The following is a 26099-nucleotide window of genomic DNA, read 5'->3' as shown; positions in this document are numbered from 1 at the left end:
TTTCCAGCCTCTCAAGAGGATGGTGTGTGCCCTCAGGAACGGAGACCCCCGTGTGAGCGCGGGGCCTAGCCACGTACCCCATGGGCAGGGCTGGCGGAAGCCAGATCTGCTCTCTGAGTGCCCGCTCCTCACAATGCATTAAAAAGGGAGCAAGAGGGGCTGGAGCAATAGCACAGTGGGTATGGTGTTTGCCTTGCATGATGCCAACCCGGGTTTGATTCCCAGCATCCCATATTCCCATATGGTCCCCCGTGCACCTCCAGGGGTAATTCCTGAGTGAAGAGCCAGGAGCAACCCCTGTGCATCGCCAGGTATGACCCAAAATGGAAAAAGAAAAAAAAAAAATCAAAGCAAAGGCCTTTACTTTCTAAGTACACTGTTAATATAATTTTTTTTTCTTTTTAGGTCACACCCAGCGATGCTCAGGGGTTACTCCTGGTTCTATAATTCCTGGCACTCAGGAATTATCCCTGGCGGTGCTCAGGGGACCATATGGGATGCTGGGAATCGAACCCGGGTCGGCCGCATGCAAGGCAAACGCCCTCCCCGCTGTGCTATCACTCCAGCCCCAGTACACTGTTAATATAATCTGCCACTGTCCCCATTTCTAAAGTCTCATAAAACCCTCCAAGCTCTCAAAAGGAAAAAAAAAATTAATCATCACAGTCACCAGATTCACACGAAGGAAAAAAAACAGAACCGTAATGATGGCTTATTATCTTATGTATTATTTTGAGGGCCATCCCGCCTTGCTCAGGGCTCGGGGGAGCTTGAGGGGTGGCAGGGATTGACCCTGGTCAGCTACATACCGGGCCAAGGCCCTACCTCTCCGGTCCTGGATTTGTTTGTCATTTTATAAGTTTTAGGGCCATACCTGGTGGTGCTCAGGGCTTACTCCTAGCTCTGTGCTCAGAGGTCACTCCTGAGGGTGCTTTGGGGAACCATATGGGGTGCCAGGGAGTAAAGCCAGGTTGGCCGCATGCAAGACGAGTGCCTGACCCTGTACTGTCGCTCTGGTCCTGGCTCCCCCTTTTATTTTTCTTTCTGGGTCACACCCAGCGATGCTCAGGGGTCACTCCTGGCTCTACACTCAGGAATTACTCCTTGAAGTGCTCAGGGGACCATATGGGATGCTGGGAATTGAACCTGCGTCAGCCGCGTGCAAGGCAAATGCCCTACCCGCTGTGCTGTTGCTCCAGCCCCTCCCCCTTTTATTTTTATTTTAATTTTTAATTTTTTTAATTTTGGGGGGGTCACACCCCACTGTGCTCAGGGGACCGCAGGGGGTGCCAGGGGCCACACCCGGGTCAACCGTGTGCCAGACCAGCGCCCTCCCTGCTGCCCTGGGTCTCCGGCCAGGAGGGTGCGGGACCCACCCGGGGCCAGCCCCGCGGCCGCGCACCTTGATGTGGTCCATCATGAGCTGCTTCTGCGCGTAAAGGAGGGAGCAGTCGGGACACTTGAACACCGACACCTTCTGGTTCTCGATGTGCTGGTCGAAGTGGCGGTAGAGCAGCGTCTGCAGGGTGAACACGGTGTCGCACATGGAGCACTTGTAGATGATTCTAGGAGAGAAGGCGGCGGGGGGGGCATCAGCCGGGGCCGCTGGGACGGCAGGGAGGCAGACGCCCTGGAGCACGCTCCAAGGACTGGCGGGATAGCGCAGAGCAACGGGCTTGACAGTGCAGTTCCGCTCCCCGTGCCTCTCGGGAGAGTTCACTCCTGGTGGTGCTCAGGGGACTGGGCGCAGTTCCGGGGTTCGAGCCTGTGCCAGGCCACACTGCGAGCCAGGCGCCGTAACCCCACGCTGCCTCTTGGCCCCACGACCTTTCCTGACTTTGTACTTCAGGGTTTTCTGTTTTGGCTTTTGGAGTCAGACCCGGGAGTACTCAGGAGTGGGGGGTCTCGATCCTCTTTCTCCCCCCCACCCAGGCCCTTTCGGGGCCCCAGTGGTCTCAGGACCTGACTCCAGGGTCTGCGCTGCCTTTCCTCCCTCCCTCCCACCAGGCCCCGGGAGCTACACCCCTGGGTGTCAGCCCGCCCGCGCTGGGCGGTTCTCGCTGCCTTTGCTTGGGAGAAAACTCACAGCAGGTATTGTTGTGGGTTTTGTCCTGTCTTGGGGGCGCCCTGGCAGTGCCGGGGGCCTAGCCTGTCCCCCCCCCCCCCCCCGTGCTGGTGCTGATCCTGGGTCTTCCGCAGGTGACCCTGTGCCCGGCTCTGAGCGCCCGGGGAAATCTCTCCCGCTGGATGCTGACCCCTGGTCTTCTCCATCCATCGGTCAGTGTGTTTCAGTCGGTTTGTGGCCACACCGAGGAGTGCTCAAGGCTGGCTCCCGGCTCAGGTATCACTCCTGGCGGGGCCAGGGAGGGCAGGGACCACATGGGGTTGCCAGGGACAGAACCTGGGTGGGCCACGCGCATGGCAAGTGCCCTCCCCGCTGTACTCAAAGTCCACTTCATTCTGAGCATCTGCCAAGATCAGAGTGAAGGCCCCCCCGCACTAACATCCCACTGTATCGGAGCTGGCGCAAGAGCCATTCCCATGCCATCTGTCTGGGCTTGGGGGCCACACCCAGCAGTCCCAGGAGTGTCACTCCTGGTGGTTGCCAGGGACAGAATGTGGGTGGTCTGCACTCAAAGCCTGTCTCCCGGCCCTCGGGGCGCTCTGCCCAGCCGTCCACAGTGCTCTGCCAACATCTCCCCCAAAGACGGTGCTGGAGTAAAACCTAGCAAGGCCTGGTGCGACGCTGCCTTCTCCCTAAGGCCTCGTGACTGCGGCGCTCTGGGCAAAAATGCCCCCAGAGCCGGGAGCCGGGGGGCCTCCTCTCAGGAGGATGCCAGCCCACGTCGGCACCAAGAGGAATAAAAAGATCCTCGAGGAGCCCCCCGAGCCAGCGCTGGAAGGAGGGCAGGAGGCCAGGAGCTGGCACGGCACCGCCCTGCCCCCACACGGCCTCCCCCTCAGCCTCCTCCCACCAGCCCTGCCCACACGGGATGGAGGCCGAGCCTCCCTCCTCTGTGGGCAGCCGCCAGCCGGCCGCTCACGTCCCGCTTCGTCAGCAGAGACTCAGCTGACAGAGGCAGAAACGGACCAAACGCAGAACACAGCGGAGGCAGGGAAAAGAAATTTTTCTTTTCTCGCCCAAGGCTCAAGAGCAGCTGTGAAGCCATCAACTGAGGTACCAGATCTCAAACTAACTTCAGGTTAAGAAAGAAAAAAAAAGTTGCTATTGCATAAATGGTATTTCTGTAAGGAAAAAGCTATGGAGAAATTGGAAGATGGGGGAGTGAGAGTGTCTAAGTTTCTTGGGTCATCCCCATACCCCACCCTTTGCCCTGAAAACAATCTCCTAGAATTTACTTGATAAAAATCCCATTAAAACAAAATCCGGGCTGGAGCGATAGCACAGTGGGTAGGGTGTTTGCCTTGCACACGGCCGACCCGGGTTCGATTCCCAGCACCCCCCATACCGTCCCCTGTGCACAGCCAGGAGTAATTCCTGAGTGTAGAGCCAGGAGGAACCCCTGCGCATCACTGGGTATGACCTAAAAAGCAAAAAAAAAAAAAAAGAAAAGAAACCAAAATCCAAAATCCAAGGGGCAGGAGCAATAATACAGCAGAGAGGGCGTTTGCCTTGCAAGTAGCTCACCCACATTCTGTTCCCGGCTGCCCATCCAGTCCCCCACGCAGCACTAGGAGTGATTCCTGAGTGTGAGACCAGGACTACGGCCTGAGCACTGGGCCCCAAACCGGCCACTCCTGAAGACGGAGCCGGGAACAGCCCCTGAGGACAGCCAGGGCTGGCCCCCAAACCAAAACAAACGAACGGAAAAACAAACCCGACCGATATAATATCACCTGCTCAGCAAAACAGACGTCGGAGCGCACGGAACAGGCCACAGCTGCAGACAGGACGTCGTGGGGGACCTGCCCCTCCCCCAGCCCCCGCCCCCCACCCCCTCCGGGGAGCACCCCGCTCCCCGCCATGCCCCGTCTCCCCCCCCCACTCACTTGGGCTCTCCAATCTTGATGCCCGGGTGCTGCGTGTAGGCGTGGGAGTGGGTGCTGGGGGCCGACTTGAACGCCATGGGACAGATGGGGCACTTGTAGAAGACCTCGCAGTGCGAGCCCTGGATGTGGGACTTGAGGGCGGCCACGTCGGAGTACACAACGTTGCAGTGCACGCACCTGGCGGGGAAGCAGAGCGGGAGCGTGAGAGGCTGTCCGGACCCCCGCCGGGCCCAGCAGCCTTGGGGGCGGTGTGGGTCTTGGTCTATTTTGTTTTCCTCCTATGGGTGACATGTAAAGAGTTTTTTTTTTTTTTTTGCGTGTATGGTGTGTGTGTGTGTGTGTGTGTGTGTGTGTGTGTGTGTGTGTTTTAAGTAAAACAGATTTTATTGGAGGCTTTTGGGAGGAGAGGAAGCAGGGAAAGTGAGAGAGAGGGTACCACGCACCAGGGAGAATGCAGGCCTCTCCAAAGGTGGAGAGCACCTCTACACACAGCCCGGCATCAGACACGGGAGCATGAAAGCACGCGTCTCAAGAGGGGAGATGCGGGCGGCACACGTGCTCGGCCACATGGGCACGCGAGCACACGGGCTCCGCCTGCATACGTGCTTGACACGTAGTTTTATGCAGCCACGAAGGAAAATCACAAAGAAAGAAGAGTGAAACTCTCAGGGTTCGTCTGTTGTTGTTTTTGTTATTTCTTGAACATCTTTCAGGCTTCTAAAAAACCCATGAAAGGGCTAGAGCAATAGCACAGCAGGGAGGGCTATTGCCATATGGTCCCCTGAGCACTGCCAGGGGTGATTCCTGAGTGCAGAGCCAGGAGTAGCCCCTGTGCATTGCCAGGTGTGACCCAAAAAAGAAAAAGAAAAAAAGTAAAAAGCCCGTGAAGACTCCAGACAGTGGGGAGGAGAAGGTGAGCACCCTGCTGGAGATCGGGGACAGGTCCACTAGCACTTGGGACACCCCTGGCCGGGTGCTGAGGCACCCTGCCCCCAAACGGCACGGCCAAGGGCGGGAGTGTCCACTCTCCGCACCTGGTGCCGTGGGCCCGGGGCGGCAAGCAAGCTGGACGGCTGGTGCCAACGCATACCAGCAGGTACCACAGGCCACGACCACCGGCCTGGGCTGTCTCTGGGAGTGAATCACCTCTGGAGTCGCCTACGAGGTGACGCGTAGGGCAGACTCAGGATGGTCGCCCCCTCGGAGGACACGGGCGGCCTCCCAGCGAAGCGCCCAGGACCCGAGTGTCCGGCAGCCTGAGGTCCAGCAGTGGAGATGTGAGCAAGAGCTGATACCGGCGGGGGGCAGGGGGGCAGGAAACCGTCCGGGGCCTCACAGCCCTGCGCAGAGGCAGGCGCCAGCAGGCGGAAACAGACGGTCGCCGGGGAAACGAGACATCTCGATGCAGGAAAAAGGTTTCCCCTCCAGGGCAGGAACCCGGCAGCTGAAGGTCACGAGGACAAAGGAAGGGCGAGGGGGAGCCTGGCGTGAGAGGGACCCGAGGGCCAGAGAATCAGGACCCAGGGAGAAATGCGGGGGAAGGAGGCGGCTCGGGGCAAGCAGACGGAACCCGGGAGGCCCCGGGAGATGGAGGCCCTCGAGGGAGAAAGGTCGGCAGGGCCAGTACTTGGAACAGCAAGTTCAAGAGCCACAGGCCAGCCGACGTCAAGGGCTCGAGGTTCCCTCCTGAGCTCAAACTCCTTCACAGACCCGACGGCTTTTCTGTCCCAAGGCCCCCTCCAGCTTCTTTTTCCAATTAAAAATTTTTTTTTAAAAAAGCTGGGTCAGAAGGGTTGGAGCGATAGCACAGCGGATAGGGCGTTTGCCTTGCACGAGGCTGACCCGGGTTCGATCCCTGGCATCCCATATGGTCCCCTGAGCACCGCCAGGGGTAATTCCTGAGTACAGAGGCAGGAGTGACCCCTGTGCATCGCCGGGTGTGACCCCAAAAGCAGAAAAAAAAAAAAAACCTGGGTCACAGTGACGACAGTATAGCGGGGAGGACGCTTTCTTTGCACGCGGCCAACCCGGGTTCGATCCCTGTCATCCACAGGGTCCCCCCAGCACCGCCAGGAGTGAGTCCTGAGTGCAGAGCCAGGAGTGAGGCCCATGCATCATTTGGGGTGTGGCCCCCAAACGACAATAAAAAAGTGCATCGCCTACAGGACTGCGACTGATTCCCCTTCCTGGACAGAGCCTGGGCTCTCACGAGGCGGAGGAGAGCGGAGGAGGCTGTGGCTCGAGAGAGCGCGGCCTCGCCACCTGGGAGCCACGACAGAGGGCGGGAGGCGAACCCTGTCCGGGTCCGGGCTAGCTGGGGAACTGCGAAGGACCAAGCGTAGGCTGGGGGTGGGGAGCGTGGGAAAACTTTCCTTCCTCGCCCAAAGCAGTGGCCGCGCACGGAGCAGCGGAATACCCAGGGCCGGAGAGACAGCACGGCGGGCAGGGCACCTGCTTTGAACGTGGCCACGCGGGGTTCGATCCCCAGCACCGCGTGTAAACCCAAGCCCTGCCAGGGGTGATCCCTGAGCACAAAGCCAGAGGAAGCCCTGAGCACCTCGGCAGTGGCCCAGAAACCCACCCAAAAGGAAGAAACAGAGTATTCTCATAGCCCCTTTGAAGGCTGAAGTCCAGGGGGGGAATCTAGACTAAACGTGAAAATTCAAAGCAGCAAATCTGAGCAACTCTGCAAACGGGGGGTGTGGGGGGGGCAGGCTGGGTCCCAGGAGGACCCTCTGTAGGGCCAGCGGCTGAGCGCCTGCCCCCACCCGGAAGAGGCCAGCGGGAGCCGGCTCTCAGTCGCCTCGCTTCCTCCGCTCATTCCAGCCCAGGCTCCCTGTTATTTTAGTAGGAAAATAAACCGACCATCTGAGCGAGGTCTGGCGTGGGTTAAAAGAACAGCACCAGGAAAACGGCTGCAGACTGCTCCCTGCGATTAGACACAGAAGCCAGTGGCGAGTTTCCAAGCCCCGGCGGGACTCAGGATCCCGGCCCCCACCGGGCACAGCCTTGGCACCCCCAGGGCCTCTTCACCCACCGACTCCTCCTGGGCCCCCGGAGCCCACACCTAGACTCTCCGTCTATTCCACAATATCCGGCGCCACTGGGCGTGCACCGGCCACGTTGAAGACGGGGGCACCACAGCATGGACAGGACGCACCATCCACACCCGACCCAAGTGAGAGCAAGGGCCACGGAACCCAGGTTCCTCAGCACTCAGACCCCAGGTCTTCTTCCGTGAGGGCCATTCCCAGTCAGGGAGTCTTGGTGCTTTTCGGGTTTGGAAGCTTGAGAAAAGCACGTGCAAAGGCCAGGAGCCTCCTGGGAAAGCAACGAACCATCGCCTCAATTCAAGGAAAATCAAACTCACACCGATAAAGACGTACTTCCATAAAACACCAGAACTCTGATTCCGAAGGGGGAACAGCATGAAGGGCCCGGGATGACCAGGCCACCCACCACGCAGGCTACAGCATCAGCTCTGTGAGCAGAGGCCCGCGGGCAGCGAGGCGGGTCTCGGAGATCAGAAACCCACGGGGGGTAGGGGAAGGATGTTCAGGGCCCTAAGCCGGGGGAGCTGAGGGTCCCCGCTTTGAACCAGCCAGACCAACGTGAGACCCGCCACGTGGGTGTCGGAGAAAACACACCCAAAAAGCTTCCAGAAAGATGAGAAGAGCTGAGAGAAGTGCTGGGAGGGGGTGCGGAAAGGAGCCCGGAGCCAGGCTGCGTGGGGAAGGGGGGCAAGGACGGTTCCAGGGAGCGCGACATCAGCGGCGGACCCCTCCAACACGGGTGCCTCGATAAAGGGGGCACAAGTGCGCTCTCACAGGCACTGGGACCCAGAGAGCGTGTGTGCGCATACATGCGTGCATCTGTATGTGTGGGTGCGCGCGCACGTGTGTGCGTGTAGGTGGGCGCGCGCACGTGTGTGCGTGTGTGTGCGTGCTTGTGCGCGCGTGCGCAGGGCAGGCACAGAGGAAAGACCTCACGGGGGGCCATCAGAGACTCTGCCGTCAGCTCCCCGGGGGCTGGGGTGTCGCCGTGCCGCCCCTCCCCGCCCCCCGCCCCAGGGTCCCGGCGCCCTACTGACCGGAAGCCGACTCTGCGCGTGTAGTGCAGGCAGTTCTTGGTGACGTGCGTCTGGAAGTGCACCGACCTGCAGATGGCCCCGCACTCGGGGCACGTGTAGGGCGACTTGTGCTGATGGATTCTCTGGTGGGAGGCGAAGCTGCACTGGTTAGGGAGCAGCATCTGGCAGACAGTGCAAGTCTTCTAGACAAACCAAAGGGGAGACAGGGTTGGTCCTAGGAAGTGTCGTTCGGGACGTAAAGAAGCTTCGTTAGAACTCGCAGCCAGCCAACGGGGCCCCTCGCCCACGCGGCCCCCGCCCCACTAGAAGCCCCGGGGTTAAAGCGACCTCTGGAAGGGCAACGGGAAATCCCCGAGCCGGAGTCTTGAGGACCCGTCGGTGTCCCTAAGTGGTCACCCCAGAGTACAGGGGCGAGGGAAGGGCGGCCACGGGCAGACGCCTTTTTGGGTCCCACCTGACTCTGCATTACCGCCAAGCAGGGGGAGGGGGGCCCGCAAATCAGGGTGGCAGGCAGACCCTCGCCTACACCGGGTTCACGGGCATCTGTCGGGGCGGCAGTGACAGCCCCACACCTCGGCCAAAATAAAACCGACTTTCCTCGAAATGAAAGGAACCAGGAGCATCCCGTGGGCGTGTTGGTTTTCCTCTAGTCTCGGCCGTCCAGCCATGCGGCCCCAGCTAGAGGAATACCAAAGACCGGTCACAGCCATCCACGGTCTCCCCAGCGCGACAGTACAGCGGGTAGGGCATTTGCTCTGCACTCGGCCAACCAGGGTTCAATCCCCGGCATCCCGTATGGTGCCCCAAGCACTTGTAGGAGTCATTCCTGAGTGCAGAGCCAGGAGTAACCCCTGAGCATCACCAGGTGTGACCCAAAAAGCAAACAAACAATAAACAGTCGAACTGACCCATGCGTGACTGGTAACTACCACGGATCGACTGAGTTCAGATCCACACATTTTGGAACCAAGTTGGACCTCAGAGAGCTTAAAGAACTGATCCCGTGGGCAGCCCAGGGCTTGCCATGGCGACACACCTGGAAAGGCCGATGCATGTGATTTTCACTCACCCCTAGCCTTGAAGCACTAAATACGGCATCGTTTGAAACACCAAAACAAAAATCTCAAATATAAACTGAGAACTCTATACCCGCAAAATAACCCCAGCATGACAGCTGATATAAATGTGTTTTGAGTACCACTTAAACATTCATGTAACATTGGGTACCTACCACCTTCTAAAATACACAGGTTGTTGTAGAATTGACTAAAGAAAGCCTCAAGATACAGAGCCTGCCTAAGGTTAAAAATGATCATACTGACAATGGAGTAAGAAAAAAATATTTTTTAAATACTCTTTATTCTCTCGGCGGTTTGACTTGTACCCCCAAATTATTGTTTAAATCTTCAATCAACTAAAAGAAAAACAAAAAACTCACTGGAGAAAATTCTCTCTTGGTTTTCTCCTGAAAGGACCGAAAGACGAATTTCATCCCATAAAATGTTTATTACAATCACAAAATAAGAACATGACAGGCAGCTTTGAGGAGGTCATTTAGCATCATTAAAAATACATTCCTTTTCTAATAACATATATTCCCAAAGATTAAAACAAGCCGCAACAAGGAAACCAGTCAGCAGATGCGTTAATTATAAGATCCTGCTGGCATCCGCGTTATCACAGGTAGGCATTCGTCTCTTTGAACTCAAGTCTTCCATTTGCTTCCCCACGTACTCATTAATCCCAGGCAGAGAATTACAATGTCTGAATTTCCACAAGCCTCTTAAAATATGTATTTCTGGGCTGCTTTTCAGTAAACGCACACTCAAACACTCTCTACGCCACTAAGATGAAACCAGTAATAAGAACACAGCCTCCCTCTCACTCCCTCCCCTCTCCCTCTCCCACACTTTCTCCCTCTCCCACACTCTCTCTTCCTCTCCCATACTCTCTCTCTCTCCCTCTCCCTCTCCCATACTCTCTCTCTCTCTTTTTCCCCCCCTCCCTCTCTCCCTCCCTCCCCTCCTCCTAGTACTTGAGCACATTAATTTCAACACGGCTCGCCAAGGGTATACATTCAGCTCAGACTGATCAATGGTCTAGGGCACTTGCCTTGCACGAGGCCAACGGTGGGGAGGTGGGGGGAGGAGGGAAGGGAGGGTGCGGGGGAGGGGGGTCCATCCCCGCCATCCCATATGGCCCCCTGAGAACTGCCAGAAGATAAGAGATTCCTGAGTGCAGAGCCAGGAGTAAGCCCTGAGCATCACCGTGTGTGTGTGTGTGTGTGCGTGTGAGAGAGAGAGAGAGAGAGAGAGAGAGAGAGAGAGAGAGAGAGAGAGAGAGAGAGAGAGAGAGAGACGGCCCTCAGGCAGCTTAGAGCAAACTCCCCAGCACGAGTGTTGCCTGAAAGTCAGAGGAAGAGGCGGTCTGGTGGCCCCTCAGTGGCCGTGCAGAACTGGCTGCAGACGTGCTGGTGGGTGGAAGGCTTTTGATCCTGACGGGTCACTAAAACACACACGGGAATTACTCAAGGAGAGCTCCCAGAGGCCAGACACCAGTCCATGAGAAACGAGGCGGGGAGGCCCCAGGGCCGCCTGCAGCCCAAGCCCAAGGCCCGTGCCTCCGTGCTCCAGGGGCGGGGGGCTGGGGGGGGCTGTGCTGGCGAGGGCAGGTGCCCTTGGCCTTCTGGATCCCGGCGTGGCGGCAGCAGATCTCCACACAAGCACGTGCCAGGGAAGGGACAGAGGGGCCCTTGCCTTCTGCCTGCTGGTCCCGCTTCAAGCGTTTCAAGTAGCATGTCCCGGGTGGGCAAAGACCCACATCCACATGGGGTCCAACGGAGAAGGTCCGGCCAGCCTCTCTGGACCCCGGGAGTCTGGGGCGATGAGGCTCAGGGCCGTCTAAGCACACGGACAGGCCAGGGCTTCCCCGCCGTCTGTTCTTTTTGTTTTTTCTTTTGGGGTCACACCTGGTAATGCACAGGGGTTAGTTACTCCTGGTTCATGCACTCGGGAATTACCCCTGGCAGTGCTCAGGGGACCATATGGGATGCTGGGGATCGAACCCAGGTCGGCCATGTGGAAGACAAACGCCCTATCCGCTGTGCTATGGCTCCGGCCCAACGCTGTCTGTTCTTAATCCGTGAGCTCAGCTACACCCCGGGAACCCTTACCCTTCTACTGCACAAGCCAAGGCCACTTACAGAGAGGACAGTCGTGCAGCACAGCCAGGCCGGCCCCAGAGAGAAGGCCCCGGGGGGGTAAGGCGTGTGTCGGCGACACTGGACGCAGGCCTCCTGAACATGGGTGTCTTAAGGGCTAGAGGAAGAAGCACCTTAGCAGCCCCCCTCCCGAGTGAAAGGAAGATGCTGTCTCAGGTCAGGCCCCGGCTCCTCCCACTCCATCTTCTGCCCCAACCCAGGCCCTGACACCCAGGGGATAGCCTTTGTTCTGTTGTGATGGTTTGTTACTCTAATTACAGTGCTCAGAGACTGCTCCTGCAGTGCTCGGGGGGACCACCTGGTGAAGGGGACGGGATCCAGGCGCCCTGCATGTAACACGTGTGCTCCAGCCACTGAGCGGTTCCTGCGGCAGGCGTGGAGGGAGGGGACGAGGGGCCCCTGGCCATCCCACGGAAGGATTCGGGTAGGGCTTACGAACGTCAGACCTGGTCCAGGCAACGCAGTCAATGGCCCTCCGGGTTTCCGGCCCGCTGGTAAGGAGGCAAAGAGCCTGAACGGGTACGGGGAGGGGAGAGGATGAGCCAGGCAGACCTGGGACTGAGCACAGCACCCACTGACGCTTGTATTTCCAACAGCCCCAGCGCGGGCAACAGCCTGAAACGTGATCGAAAGGTCACATCTGTGCCCGCCTGACTGTCAGCCCAGATGCGTGTGACTGTTTCTGCCTCACTGACAGCCGACCCGTCACCCTCTACCTACAGCATAATCACCAAAAACAACATCATCAATAAAGGGCACCTCTTGGCTTTCCCTCTCATCCGATTTCACAAGGAGACCGTGGAGACAGCCTGTCACTGGAACAAAACAGCACCGGGCCTCACAGAAGGACTCTCTCTACCTTTTGTTCCCCGCGCTGGTTGGCCGGGCCGGCTGCAAACCGTTCTGCCGCGCTGAAATGTCCCTAACGAGGGCTGACAGCTAAATGAGCAAATCTGCAGAGTGGCGGGGCGGACACGTCTAATCTACCCACACGATCGCTGGGCCAGAAATGAAGGGTTCGGAGCACGAACCTACAAACTGAGCCCAGCCTCGTCTGACCAAAATTAAAATTATGTGCTTAGGAGAACGGGACCAGAAAACCCACAGCCAGAGTCTGCCGCAAAGGGGCCAAACGCTGCCCGAGCAAGCGGGCGACACACAAGAGGCCGGGCTGGAGCCCTGGGCACCATCTAACCAGGGGGCGACAGGTCCGTGTCACCCGGCAAGTTCTAGAAACTGTAGGAAGAAAGCAAGAAAGCACCCTCTGCGGCTAAGTCCCCTCTGCCTGGCACCCTGGAAGCTAGTCCAGAAGTGACCCCCAGGGGTCATTCTTCGAATAATCTGTTTACGAGAAGACAGAAAGGCGACGCCCCAAGATGGAATCACTTACGCTAAGCACCTTGTCAGCCGGCCGAGACAAAAACCAACTGCACAGGGCGCCCCAGAGGGGGGCGGGTGAGAGCCCTCGAGGCCTCGAGGGACCCAGCCCCAGCAGCCAAAAAACTCCAGAACCCAAGGGCCACCATGTTCAAAGCCACACACACCCCACACGCTCGGGCTGAGCCTCACGCATGAGTGAACCTATTCCTGGACAGCGAAGATTTATGGCCACACAACACATCATAAGACACACTCTACCCATACTCCAAGATACCACACCACACTTGATGGGGGTCAAATAGCAGGCAACCAATCATAGAGGAATATATATATATATGTCTATATATATAGACATATATATATGAAGGTTCACAAGGCTCAACCTTTAACCTTTTAGTGATCTCTTATAGAAGGGCTTACTGGCCCCTGCCAAAATAGAACAATCTTCACAATCTTTCCTCTATGGATACTTTTTTATAGCATTTTCAGCGGTTTTTCACAACAAATAATACAAAATATATTATTTCGGTTCTGCTTTGGTCCAGGGATTGGGGTTTAGGATGGAAACATCCCAAATACGGTGGTGGGAAAGGTGGCATGGTGGTGGAATTGGTGTATCGAATATGCCACAGGTGGCTTGCCAGGCTCTGTCCCGCGGGTGGGAACTCTCAGTAGCTTGCCGGGCTGTCCAAGAGGGACGAAGAATAGAACCCGGGTCGGCCACGTACAAGGCAAATGCCTTACAAGCTATGCTATTGCTCCAGTGACATTTGAATATTAAATGTAATCAAATATTGTGAACTACCTTAAATAAAAAAAAATTTAAAAAACTACTGCAGCCTTGGGGGCTGGAGTGATAGCACAGCGGGTAGGGCGTTTGCCTTGCACGCGGCCAACCCGGGTTTGAATCCCAGCATCCCATATGGTCCCCTGAGCACCGCCAGGGGTAATTCCTGAGTGCATGAGCCAGGAATGACCCCTGTGCATTGCCGGGTGTGACCCAAAAAGAAAGAAAAAAAAAAACTACTGCAGCCAGAGCCTCGCCCAGAAACAGAACCCTTCACTGGGCCCCATGGCATGACCGGGCTGGTCAGCGCTGCTGAGGTCATCTGCCCAACAGGCCCCTCCTGGGCTCCGAAGGCGACATGGCCAGAAGCCACCCACCCTCTCCCGAGCCCTCCCCAGCCAGAAGGGAAGGCGCCCAAACCACGAGCCACTTAATAAAGGCAATTAGCTTTTCGGATTTACTCAGCTGGTTATTACTTATTTACTTTCACAATCCCTTTGACCCGGTAAGGGCAGAACCTCCACATCTCTATCTCAGGTTATCAGCACGACAAGGCGCAAAGGATAACGAGCGAGCAATAAAGAACCGGGCCTTCCTGGTCCACTGGCAGCTGCCACAGCAGCGGCGCCCGCCCTGTACACGGCTCAGGGTGGCCCCGGCTGCCCTCCGGGGTGAGGCCGTGACATCCCGAGGCCCTTGAATGAGGGAGGGCGATTTCAGCTCGGAATGCTTCCTGGGGAGAAAGACAATGCCTGAACCCCTGATCCCACCCCTCCTTGTGCCCCAGAGCCAGCGACCATCAGTCAGACAGGTTCAAAGCGGACAGCCCCACGGCGCCGACTGTGTGGAAGCCAGAGGCTCGCGGGGCCAGAGCAATCGCGCAGCGGGGAGGGCTCTTGCCTTGCACGCAGCCAACCCAGGTTCGATCCTCAGCATCTCATATGGTCCCCCCGAGCACCACCAGGAGGGATTCCTGAGAGCAGAGCCAGGAGGAACCCCTGAGCATTGCTGGGTGTGGCCCCCAAAACAAAAATCAACGTAAAATAAAACCACCTGGTCCCACACGCCCCACCAGTATCCTGAGCACAGAGCCAGGAGTAACTCCACGAGCAAGCTGGACGGGGCCCGCAAGCCAAAGAAGAAAAGTCAGTGGCATGTGTCTGACTCTCTGGGGCTGCACAGCCAGAAAGGCAGACTGTCTGTCCCAGTGGCTGTCTGTCCCAGTGGCTGTCTGTCCCCATGGTCGTGTCCATCTGTCCTAGGGATGGACTCTTCTGCCGGCACTTCCGGACGGGACGACAAGTGGGTGCAGGCCGAGTCCTGAAGACTGGCGTGCACGTGACGCCGTAGCCCCCCCAGTCCTGGGCGTGGGCCTGGGGGCAGTGGGACCCAGAGGGCCTGGGCCGGACCCCGGGAGGGGGAGGGCCAGCCCGGACTTCAGCAGGGCCACACCGCACACAGGGCCTCTGAGAACACACCCGCTCGGACCCTTTAGGGCCATCAGTGCTGGGCAGCCTGTCCACAGGCGCCAACTCTCAGTGACCCCTGTCCACGGGTCATCTCAAAGGGGGTCAACTTGATGCGTGTGAGCTGGGAAGGACGACAGCCCAGGGTACCCAAAGACCTGGGCGAGACGGAGAGAGGGGCGGGCAGTACTGGAATGATGGGGGGAGGGGGGTCGCTTCCTGGTCCTCTGGACCTTCATCCCACCTGAGGTAGAACAACCCTCATGGAGTTTTGGTGGGGGGGTTCAGGCCTGGTGGACTCAGGACGGACTCCTGGTTCTGTGCTCAGGGATCACTCCTAATGAGACTAAGGAAACCATTCAGGGCGGTGGGGATCAAACCCAGGTGGGCAGTGAGCAAGGCAAGCCCCCCACCTGCTGTGCTCTCTCTGCAGCTGTCTTCCTTGAAGGAAAGAGGGCAAGAAGCCCACCCACTGGGCACTCCCTAGCAGAGCCAGAGCGGGTGAACAGTGGGGAGAGGGGGCCGGAGAGGTAGCACAGTGGGTAGGACACTTGCTCTGCACAGAGCCATCCCATGTGGTTCCCTGAGCACTGGCAGGGGTGGGAAGAGCCTCTGCTGGGGGAGACAAGCGCCCCGGTACACCTCGGTCCAGGGATTGGGGACCCCACGTGGACTCAGGGCAGCGGAGGGAAAGGAAGCAACAGCTGGTCTCGGGAGCACCAGAGAGAGAAGCACGGGCTGGGAGCTGAGACGCAGGACACTGGGCTCACGCCCTCGCCACAAAACCCAGGCAGGCCCGGAGACAGTCACACCCCAATGCACATGCCCCACGCCGCCCGCTGGGCACGGGTGCGCCCGGCCCTCACAGGGAGACAGGCAGGTGGAGTTTCTCGCTGACCCAAAAGGTCCAAGACACGGGACTTCAAACACCGACCAGAAGCGTCACTGCAGAGGGAGGAAAAAGGTCCCCAGCAAGAGCCTGCAGGCCGGGGAGGGTGTTCGCGGACACGAGCCTGATCCCCCATCCTGCACGGCCCCCAGGAGCCAGCCCCGAGTGGAGGAGAGGCAGGAGTAAGCCTGGTGCACGGCCGGGTGTGGCCCCAAACAGATAAAGCCAGAACAGGAGAGGGAGGCTAACACGGAGAAAACGCAGGCTGCTCTTCTCCATTCCAGCCGAAGCCCGCCGAGACCCCTCCAAACCCCACCTTGCTGTGCCCCCCACCCCCACCTGCATCCCCCCACAGAGACTGTTAGAGTGTCGTCACTTCTAAGGAAAAGGGACTGTCCACCCTGCCAAAATGATGAAAACACACACACACACACACACACACCAGGCCCAGGTATAGGCTGAGATCTACAAGCCTGCACACACATACACAGAGCCTGCACACACACACACACACACACACACACACACACACACACACACACACACACACACACACACACACACACACCCCAGGCCCAGGTATAGGCTGAGATCTACAAGCCTGCACACATATACACATATACACAGAGCCTGCACACACACACACACACACACACACACACACACACACACACACACACACACACACACACACACACCCCAGGCCCAGGTAGATTCACTCAAGAATTCCTGAGATCACGGGGCCAGAGTGATAGCACAGTGGGTAGGGCGGCGTTTGCCTTGCATGTGGCCAACCCAGTTCGATCCCTGGCATCCCATATGGTCCCCCAAGCACCGCCATGTAATCCCACCAACAGCCAACAGCCAGAGACTATAAAACCAAGCTCCCGGAAGAAAGCAACGCAGTCTCTTCACTGCCAGCCAGACTCCACCGTCTGAGGACAGACCTCACTGAGAAATTAACCTGCTGAGAATTCTCCATGACATTGAAGCTAAAAGCAACTTTAAGGACGAAACAGCACTGACCATGCAAGTGGAAGCAAACATAAACAAATGGGACTACATCAAACTAAGAAGCTTCTGCACTTCAAAAGAAACAGTGACCAAAATACAGAGAGAGCCCACAGAATGGGAAAGGATATTTACCCAATATCCACCTGATAAGGGATTAATATCCAGGATATACAAGATACTTGTAGAATTGTATAAGAAAAAAACCTCCAACCCCATCAAAAAATGGGGAGAAGAAATGAACAGAAGTTTCCTCAAAAAAGAAATACAAATGGCCAAAAGGCACATGAAAAAGTGCTCCACATCACTAGTCATCAGAGAGATGCAAATCAAAACAACAATGAGCTATCATCTCACACCACAGAGACTTGCACACATTCAAAAGAACAAAAGCAACCAATGCTGGCATGGATGTGGGGAAAAAGGGACGCTCCTTCACTGTTGGTGGGAATGCTGATTGGTCCAGCCTTTCTGGAAAACAATATGGACAGTCCTTCAAAAACTAGAAATTGAGCTTCCACATGACCCCTCAATACCACTTCTGGGAATATATCCCGAGGATTCAAAAGAGCACAGCAGAAATGACATCTGTACCTATATATTCATTGCAGCACTGTTCACAATAGCCAAAATATGGAAACAACCCGAGTGCCCTAAAACAGATGACAGGTTAAAGAAACTTTGGTACATCTACCCAATGGTATACTATGCAGCTTTTAGGAGAGATGAAGTCATGAAATTTGCTTATAAATGGATAAACATCGAGAGTATCATGCCGCCTCGGCAGGCCAGCACCACGCACGAGAGGGAGGCCCGGCTGGCCCCGCCAGGGCAGAAGAGGGCAGGCGCCTCGGAGGGGGGGGGGATCGGGAGTGGGGACAGTCACCGGAACGCGTCACCTTCCTGGCCCTGAGTGTCTCACCGTGGGCGCCCAGGAGACACGGGGGCCTGAGCTGCACAACCCGCCCTCGGGACTCCTTGCTGCTTGCCTGCCCCCCCCACAGCCCTCCCTCAGCCCTCTCTCAGTCCCCCCCCCCCCACTACCAGCACAGGCCAACACCCAGGGAAAGGGTGGCAGTGGCGGGTGTGGCTTTCCAGACTCACACTCCAGCAAAGAACTTGCCACCCTGGCTGCACCAGCCTCTCAGTGAGGGCCCGGCAGGGCACAGGTGGGACGGGGAGGGACAACCCAGTTTGCCAGTGAGGACGCGTGACCACAAGCTCCCTAAGTGCTGTCTCTGCCCAGGACCCAAACCCACGTCCTGGGCCTGCCTAGAGCTGGGGGAGGGGCGGTCTCTCGCCAGGGGCCCACGGGCTCCACCAGGGATTCTAGGTCGACGGGGCTGTCCGTCCCGAGCAAAGACCCGAGGGTGTGACGCCGCCAGGGCTGCACCCACAAAGGCTCAGGGAGCCACACGCTGCCGGGCGCCGCCACCTGACCCGTCACAAGACTGTTTCCTGCGGGCACCACGGCCGGGGCCGAGTCTCCCGGCTTCCAGACGTCCCGGCTTGCATGGACGGAAAGAATGCCCGCCAGACGAGGGCTCCCGAGGGGCGTCTTCGACCCCCACGCCGCGCCCCAGAGGAGGGAGATGAGCTGCAGAGCGAGCCCCACCCTGAGGCAGGAGACCCCCAAGTCCCGGCGGAGCGGCCCCGCCCAAGGGCCCGGGTTCTGGGGTCAGGTTGACCCTCCCAACCCCGTTAGCAACGCGGCCCCACCCACACGCTCCCCCTCATGCAACCCAGCCGGCGGTCCCTAGCCCCGCGGACACCCCCCACCCCCGAGACCCCCGCCCCCGCCCCCGTCCCACCAGGCGGAAGATACTCTACTTGTCCACCGGCGTCGGCCGCCTGCTGGAAGTGGGTGGCCAGCGCCGTCTCGTCCTGGAAGACCTCGTTGCACTCCAAGCACTTGAGGCTGTGCCGGCACAGCTTGGACGGGTCCTCGTCCAGGGGCATGGCCGGGACGATGGGCGTGCTGGATGGAGCTGAGATGACCGTCCCGGTGATGCCCGACTGGATCTTGGGGGCCGTGTGCGGGGCGCCCCCGCTGTTGCCGGCACCACCGCCGCCGCCACCGCCACCACCACCGCCGCCGCCGACAACAGAGGCGGGGACAGCCGGGGCGGTGCCGGCCACCGTGGTCACCGTGGCCGCCGCCGCCACCGCCGCCGCCCCCCCGCCCGTGGCCGACACGGACACCACCACGTTGGCGCTGGGCGGGGTGTTGCCGGCGGCTGCGGCGGCCGCAGCGGCGGCGGCGGCGCTGCTGGCCGGGGAGACGGTCATCTGGTCGGCGGGCACGGGCTTGAGGATGAGGTGGGAGCACTGCATGACCACGCCCTTCTCCTTGTGGCCGCGCGCGTGGAACAGGAGGCTGCACTTGTTGTAGAAGACCAGGTTCTTGGTGCAGTGGTTGCAGGTGACCTCGATGCGGACGCTGCGCCGGTCGTAGTGCTGCGACAGGCTCTTCTCCAGGGCGAAGGCATCGCCGCACTCCAAGCACTTGTAGCCGCGGGCGGGCAGCGTGATGCCCGCCTGGGCGGGCGGGCTGAGGTTGGGCACGTACAGGGGCACGGGGTTGACGCTGCTCAGCACCTTGTTGAACGCCTCCACCACGGAGCTCTGCAGCGAGGACACCACCTGCACCCGTGACACCTTCTTGGGCGGCTGGGCGGCGGCGGCGGCGGCCGCGGCGCTGATGATGGCCTGCTTGATCTGCTGCTGCTGTGGCTTGGCCAGCACCTGGCGCAGCTCGGAGGCGGCCTGGGCGCCCTGAGGCAGGAGGTTCAGGTTGGCGAGGTGCACGGTCTTTGGCACGAGCTTGGCGTTGGCCAGGCTGGAGGCGGGCACCACCACGGTCTGCTGCTGGATGGCGTTGGCCGCCTTGATGATGGCGCTGCTGGCGCTCTGCACCGAGGCGGCCGAGATGACCGTGGCCTTGACCGTCGTGTTGTTGGCCAGCTTCAGGTTGATGACCTGCGAGCCGGCCGTCTTCACGGCGGACACGGGGAGGAAGGCGGTGGCCACCGGCTTGATGGTGACCTGCTTAGGGGTCAGCTCGGTCGGCGTCACCGTGCCCGTGACCACGGCGGCCGAGGGCAGCGGGGCCCGCGGCGGGGACGCCAGGACGGCGGGCGCGTTCAGCAGCGATGTCACCGAGGCCATGACGGCGGCCGGCGGCTCGGGCGGCTTCTTGCCCGCGGCGTCCGGCTCCACGTCGGGGAGGACCCGCGTCACCGTCCTCTTGATCTCGCCCGAGGACGTCTTGATGGTCTTGATGCGGACCTTGGGGATGGCGGGCGTGGAGCCGGCGGGCGAAGCGGGGGACCCCTTGCTGCTGCTCTCGCTGGAGATGCTGCGGGGGCTGTCGGGGGGCTTCGGGGGGCCCTTCCTGGGACCGTCGATGAGGCTCGGGGCCTCGGGGGATTTCTCAGCGGCCCGGGGGCTCTCGTGGGCGTCCTTGGCCAGGGGCGAGGGCTCCTGGGGGCTGGCGGCCGGCTCCCTGCAGGAGTCGGACGCGGCCTTCTTGGCGCTCAGGGCCGCGATGGCAGCAATGCAGGAGGACAGCTTGGAGGAGGGCTTGGCCCGCGGCGGGGGCGGGTTGGCGCCCAGCCCCCCCTCGCCCTTCTCCACGCCCAGCTTGGCCTCGTGGGCCCGGGCTTCCGGCCCCTTCTCCGAGCCCTCCTTCAGCTTCTCCTCCGTCTTCCGGGCCTTGAAGGGCTCGTAGGTGGCCAGGCCGGCGGCCGCACCACCGCCCACGTCCGCCTCCCTCTTCGCCGCCTTGCCCTTGTCGGCGCCGCCCGCGGTGGAGGTCAGGGCGACGGCGGCACCGGTGGCCGAGCCGGCCTTGCCGCCGCTCTCCGCGCCCGGGGCCTTGAGCTTGTCGTAGTCCTGGTGGGGGGCGGCCCCCGGGAGCACATGCGCCCGGAAGCCGCCACGCGCGTCCTCCTTGTCCGGGGGATCGTCCACCTCGATCTTCTCGTCGTCGTCAAACTCCTCGGCGCTGGAGATGGGGCTGAACTGGCTGAAGGCCGCGTCGCGCAGGGCGCCCTCGGGCCCGTCCCCGGCCTTGGGCGCCTTGGGGCCATCCTTGGCGTAGCCGTCCAGGCCGGCGGCGCTGAGGAAGCCGTTGTGCAGGCCATTGCCGGCCGGCGCGTGGCCGTCCTTGTCGGCACCCTCGGCGGCGTCCAGGCTGCGCACGTTCTTGACGATGACGCTGACGCCGCCGTCGGCAGCGGCGGCGGGCGCGTGGGCGTCGTCCTCGGCGGGCGCGCTCGGCTTGATGTGGCCCTCGGGCTCGTCGTGCCCCGACTCGATGGCTGCCTTGGGGTCCACCATGTCCGGGATGTCGAAGGCCGCCAGGAGGTCGTCGAAGTCTGGGGTCTTCATATCTCCCATGGTCATCGAGGGGCCCGGGCGTCCTGTCAGAGGGGCAGAGGACAAGGCGTCAGCGCTCGGCACCCGGGGCCCGCTGGGGGGAGGCCGGCCGGGGCCTCTCGGACACCGGGGCGCCGGCGTGCGAACACGGGGCGCAGCGTCAGGAGGGGGGACAGCCTACGGGTAGGGGGACCCCCCACACTCGGCCGAGACGTGAGGGTCGCTCAGGAAAGCGTCCTTCCGGGCAGATACATGAAGGGGCGACTGCGGGGGTCAGGTAGGCAGGTGGGGGAGCACAGGCACTGCCTGCAGGGGCCATCCCAGCACCAGCGGACCCCCCAGAGTACCACCAGGTGTGGCCCCTGAAAACAGCAAATCCCCCCAAATAAGGCTTCACCAGCTCCCCCTCCTCCCTGCAGCCCCCAGCACCCCTCGAGCTCTTCTGTGTGCAAAGGTGTGTGGGAGACCGGTCAGGCCTCACCCCTGCTTACACCCCAGCTGACCACACACACACACACACACACACAAACACACACACACACACACACACACACACACACACACACACACACACACAGAGCACAGGTCCCATGCTGCCTGGAGTGTGGTCCAGGGAAGGGACAGAGAAGGGGGAGAGGGAAGAGGGGGAGGAGCAGGGAGGAGTCGGGAGGAACCGGGACGGAAGACGCTCACAGGGCAGGGAGCACGGGGAGCGGGCAGGAGGCAGGGGCACCAAAAGGTGGTGAGGCGGGCGGTGGGTTCCGCCCACACACCCCTGCCAGGCCGCCACTGCTCCCCTGCCCCTGCCCGACTGGGCCCCCCACAGCCCTCAGGAGTGACTCCTGCTGGGTGCAGGGGGGCCGTGGGGGGCCGGAACTGAGCTCCCCTCGGGCTTCCCGGGGGGACGCCGACCACACACCGGACAGGAGGCCCAGCACAGGCAGGGCACCCCGAGCACGAGGCCACTGTCCACGGGGGGTGGCGCTGCCAAGGAGGTCCCTGTCCTAAGAATAAGGGGGCGATTCCTGGGGGCCCAGGCAGGATCTGTCCCCACAACCGTCCCCGTGGAAACGCCACATGAGGAGGGCAGTCCCAGCTGAGACTCCCTGCCCCGTGCCAGGGCCACCGCGGGCCTCTGGCAGGGAAACACCGCGGTGCACCAGCTGCCCCAGGGCCCTGGGGCCAGGGGAGGCCTGGGGACACAGCACCAGCCTCACGGTGCCCCGCCCCACACCACTCGCCACGGTGCTGGCTGTTCGGGAGCCCCAGGGTCACAGCCGGGCACCAGCAGGGCCGCAGGGACGTGGGGAGGGGGCTCACCGCTCGGGGGCCGTCCACGCAGGCCCTGCCCGTCTCCCACCCTGCCCGGGGGGTCCCCACACAGGGCAGGTGACCCCCAGGCCCTGCACAGCTAACGGGGGCTGCACTGGGGACAGCTCTGGACACCCCTGGGCCGAGTGTGTGTGTGCAGGGGGGAGGGGCCTCCCTTCACCCAGCAGGGCCCCAGCACCGTGGTCCCGTGACCAAGGTGTCGCCCAGAGAACAAAGGACACGGTGGCAATTCGGACACTGGCTCCGGGAGGCCGTTCCAAGGGCACCTGCATGAGACGTGGGCGGAAAAGCAGACGGCGGGAAGCTCCCGGCCAGGGTGCTGGGTGCTGAGTGCGGAGCCCCGCGGGGCAGCAGCAGATGGCCATCGTGACCGGCCTGCCCACACGCTCCTCCCCCGGGGTCGTGAGGGCGGCAGCCCTGAAACCTGAGCTGCCGGTGGCCACGGTGGCTGGCTGGGCACAGGGCCGGCCCGCGGCCAAGAGGCCCCGCACGACCCAGCACTGCTCACCGGCCGTCACTGCCCGGCCCGCGTTCTGGACCACAAGGGAACGTGTTCCAGCGGGGCAGGGGGCAAGGGCTCTACTCCCACCTCCGTGAGAGCAGGCACAGGGGAGAGAGGTTTACGGTCGGCAGCTTGCTTCAGTGTTCACCCCACTAAAAAAAAAAAAAAGCATTACTGTTGTCTCCATTAAGAGACAATATTAAAAGACGGCATTTCAGCTTCCGCGATGGCTTCATTTTCCAGCAGGATCGGCTTTAGTTATTCTAGCAAATGTTTTTCATTTCATTTCTACCCCCTGAAATATGTCTCCTTTCAAAGGCACTAAGCCTCTTCATTTCGCACAGAAATGCCACAGAAATAACCTGGCATTCACTCACAGCACTGGCGCTGCAGGCCAAAAAAAGAAAAAAAACAAACCGTTCCACCCAAAGACATGGAAAATGCATGGTCCAGTGACAGAAAAGGAAACTGAGGCAGGGGGTGGGGGTGAGGGCTAAGATGGGAGGGAGCACTGGAACAGAGGGAGGCAGAGGCTGGGTGCTGGGATGTCTTAGGCCTGAAATCCTACCATTAACCGTTTTGCAAATAGCGGTGCCTCCAAACAAAAACAAACAAAAATGTTACCAGGAAATCAAGGGGCCGGAGCAAAAGCACAGCAGGTGTTGGCGGCCCACCCAGGTTCTACCCCGGCACCCGAGAGGCTCCCTGGGAGCACCAGCAGGAGTGGATGCTGAGCACAGAGCTAGAGTAAGCCCTGAGCACGGCTAGGTGTGCACCCCCAAAACATAAATAAAGAAGAAATCAAAAGAGCTTTTGGGCCGTGACGGGCCCCCTGCCTCTCGTCCGGCCCTGCCGTCCCCTCGCCTCCGTCCTGGCGGGCACAGGCAGGCCGAGTAAGGCCGCTGTTCCTTCGGACGTCCCTCTCTCCTCTCTGGGGACTGACAGCCCGCGGGGAGACAGCTGCGAGGGCCAGAGCCCGGCTGTAGCCCTGACCCGCACCCCCGGCCCAGCCCCAGCCCCGCGTGGCCCCCGAACAACAGCAAATCGAACATGAAGCCTTCCAGAACTTTCCCAAGGACGGCTCATGTCTCGGTTTCCCCGGAGAGAGAGCCGGCGCGCTCGGCCGGCAAGTGCTGACCCCCGAGTCCCCAGCGGCCTGCAGGGTGACGGCGCGGGCTCACCCAGGCCCCCGAAAACGGACTCCTGCTCTCGTCCAGGGGAGAGTGCCCGTCAACCGCGGTGGGGGACCCCCAGGGCCCTGCCCTGGCCATCGGCGTCTGCTCTGCAGCCCAGCTGCCGCCGGCCACACTGCCGGCCACCCACGCCCCGCTGCAGGGAGACGTTCCGGCAGACTCCGGCGCTCGAACCCCTTCCTCAAACTCTCCTCCTCCTCCTGTGAGCAGAAGAACGTTCTGGTGACTCGCTTCCGAGGCGCTGCTCTTCCCGTGGACTGCGTTCCCCGTGGGACCATGCCCGGGCCTCCAGGTTCGACTCAGGAACCAGCAGGGAGGGGCGTCCAGCTCTCCGGGCCTCACGCCCCACCCCTGCACAGCCAACTGCCTTTCATCTTCCAAATCGCGGCCTCGGCCCCGGCTGCCGCCACCCCCCGCCCCCCTGCCCCCCGTCCCTGCCCTGGGAACTGTCTCTCGGGCACCGCCTTCCACAGTCCGGGCGGCCGGGGTGGGCCAGGCCTCCACCACGGCTCGGCCGCCAGCTGGGAACGGATGTTGGCCGTGACCTCTCGCAGAGCAGGCCGGGCCCCAGGGCCTCCCTCCGGGCGAGGGGGACCGAGGACACTGGGGCCCGTGCCCCGCGGGGCCCTGGGCTTCCTCACAGCAACACCAACGCACAGACACACACAGGGAGGCGCGTCTCCGGCGAGGGCAGCCTTGGGGGAAGCTAAACGGGGCTGGAGGGACGAGGCACTCCACGGCCACGCCGGCACCCGCCGGGAGTGATCCCTGAGCACCGCCGGGTGCAGGTCCCAGAACCAACCAAGCAAACGAGACACGGAGCTACCACAGCGTCTCCCAAGACTCAGCCGCCCGCCCAAGGCCCCGCGCCCACACGGCAGGCGTCCAGGGACAGCGCTGGCCTGTCCAGACGCCAATGATGACCTCCGCAGGGCACCAGGCACGCCGCGGGCAGCCGCGGGCACAACTGCTCCGACCCCGAGGGCCTCCCCAGCTCTGGCGGTGCCCGCGGGCCCCACACAGAGCCCTGGCCCGGGGCGTGCTGGGCTTCTCTGATGAATCACCTACTGTTCCCTGCTCAGCATGGCCGGGGGGCAGGGCAGGGAGAGACAGCGCCGAGGCCTGGGGCCCGAGTTCTGGGGAGCGGGGGTGGGCAGGAGCCCCGATCTTCATCCCTGGCTCTGCGTGGTCGCCCCGAGGCCCGCCAGGAAGGGCTCCTGAGCGCCCCGCCTGCCCGGGGGGCCCCACACCCGCCCGTCAGTGAACCCCCACAGAAAGGCCGTGCAGGGAAGCAGAGTCCAAACCGTGCCCAGGGAGAGGAACCCAGAGCCGGCGCGTCTCGGGGAAGCCGGCCCTGCCCTGCCCTCCTCCTCCTCTCCTGCCGCCTGCAGGCGGGCCAGGGAGGCCCCCCGTGGCCCTTCCCGGCCCCTCCTGCCCGCGCCCAGAGCCTCTTCCGGGAGCTCCGGCCTCCTACCTCCGCGCCCCTCTCCCTACGGCCACCCCAGCACCGGGCCCTCAGAGGTCACGCTGGGAGGCCAGCAAGGACGTGCCTTGCGCGTTCCCACACTGCCTCCCTCGCCAGCTGCCCGGACACCTCCAGGCAGCCGCGGCGGCCCTCCCCCGGGGCTGAGGCCCACCCGGGCTGCTGCCGAGCTGGCCCGGGCCCTCCCCCTCCCCATGCCACGCCTCCCCCCCTGGGCAGCCAACTCCAGGGCGAGCCCTGCGGGCTGGCCTCGCCCACCCTTCCTTCCTCCAGCCCAGCTGGCCTCCCCTCGGTCCTCCCCAGGCTCACTCCAGCTACCCGACCTTAACCGGGACCCCTCGGCACTCAGCCCCGC

General features: G+C 61.2%; 1 protein-coding gene across 7 annotated transcripts in view; it reads right to left on the bottom strand.

The window, feature by feature from the left end:
* Positions 1 to 26099, bottom strand: part of ZNF532 (zinc finger protein 532) — a 72999-nt gene that overhangs the window by 9468 nt on the left and 37432 nt on the right. For all 7 annotated transcript variants that reach the window (XR_008628460.1, XM_055125422.1, XM_055125423.1 and 4 more), the window contains 4 exons: positions 18685 to 21278; positions 8102 to 8283; positions 4012 to 4188; positions 1403 to 1565 (listed from right to left, as the gene is read on the bottom strand). Coding sequence is in view for 6 of the 7 variants with exons in the window: in XM_055125422.1 (XP_054981397.1) it covers positions 1403 to 1565; positions 4012 to 4188; positions 8102 to 8283; positions 18685 to 21261 (3099 nt within the window). In the remaining variant the exon portion in view is untranslated. The remainder of the gene's footprint in view (positions 1 to 1402; positions 1566 to 4011; positions 4189 to 8101; positions 8284 to 18684; positions 21279 to 26099) is intronic.

The sequence above is a fragment of the Sorex araneus genome, chromosome 2 (genome assembly GCF_027595985.1).
Source record: "Sorex araneus isolate mSorAra2 chromosome 2, mSorAra2.pri, whole genome shotgun sequence".
NCBI classification, from domain to species: domain Eukaryota; kingdom Metazoa; phylum Chordata; class Mammalia; order Eulipotyphla; family Soricidae; genus Sorex; species Sorex araneus.
The sequence above is the reverse complement of the archived record's forward strand: the minus strand, read 5'-3'. Positions and strand labels throughout refer to the sequence as shown.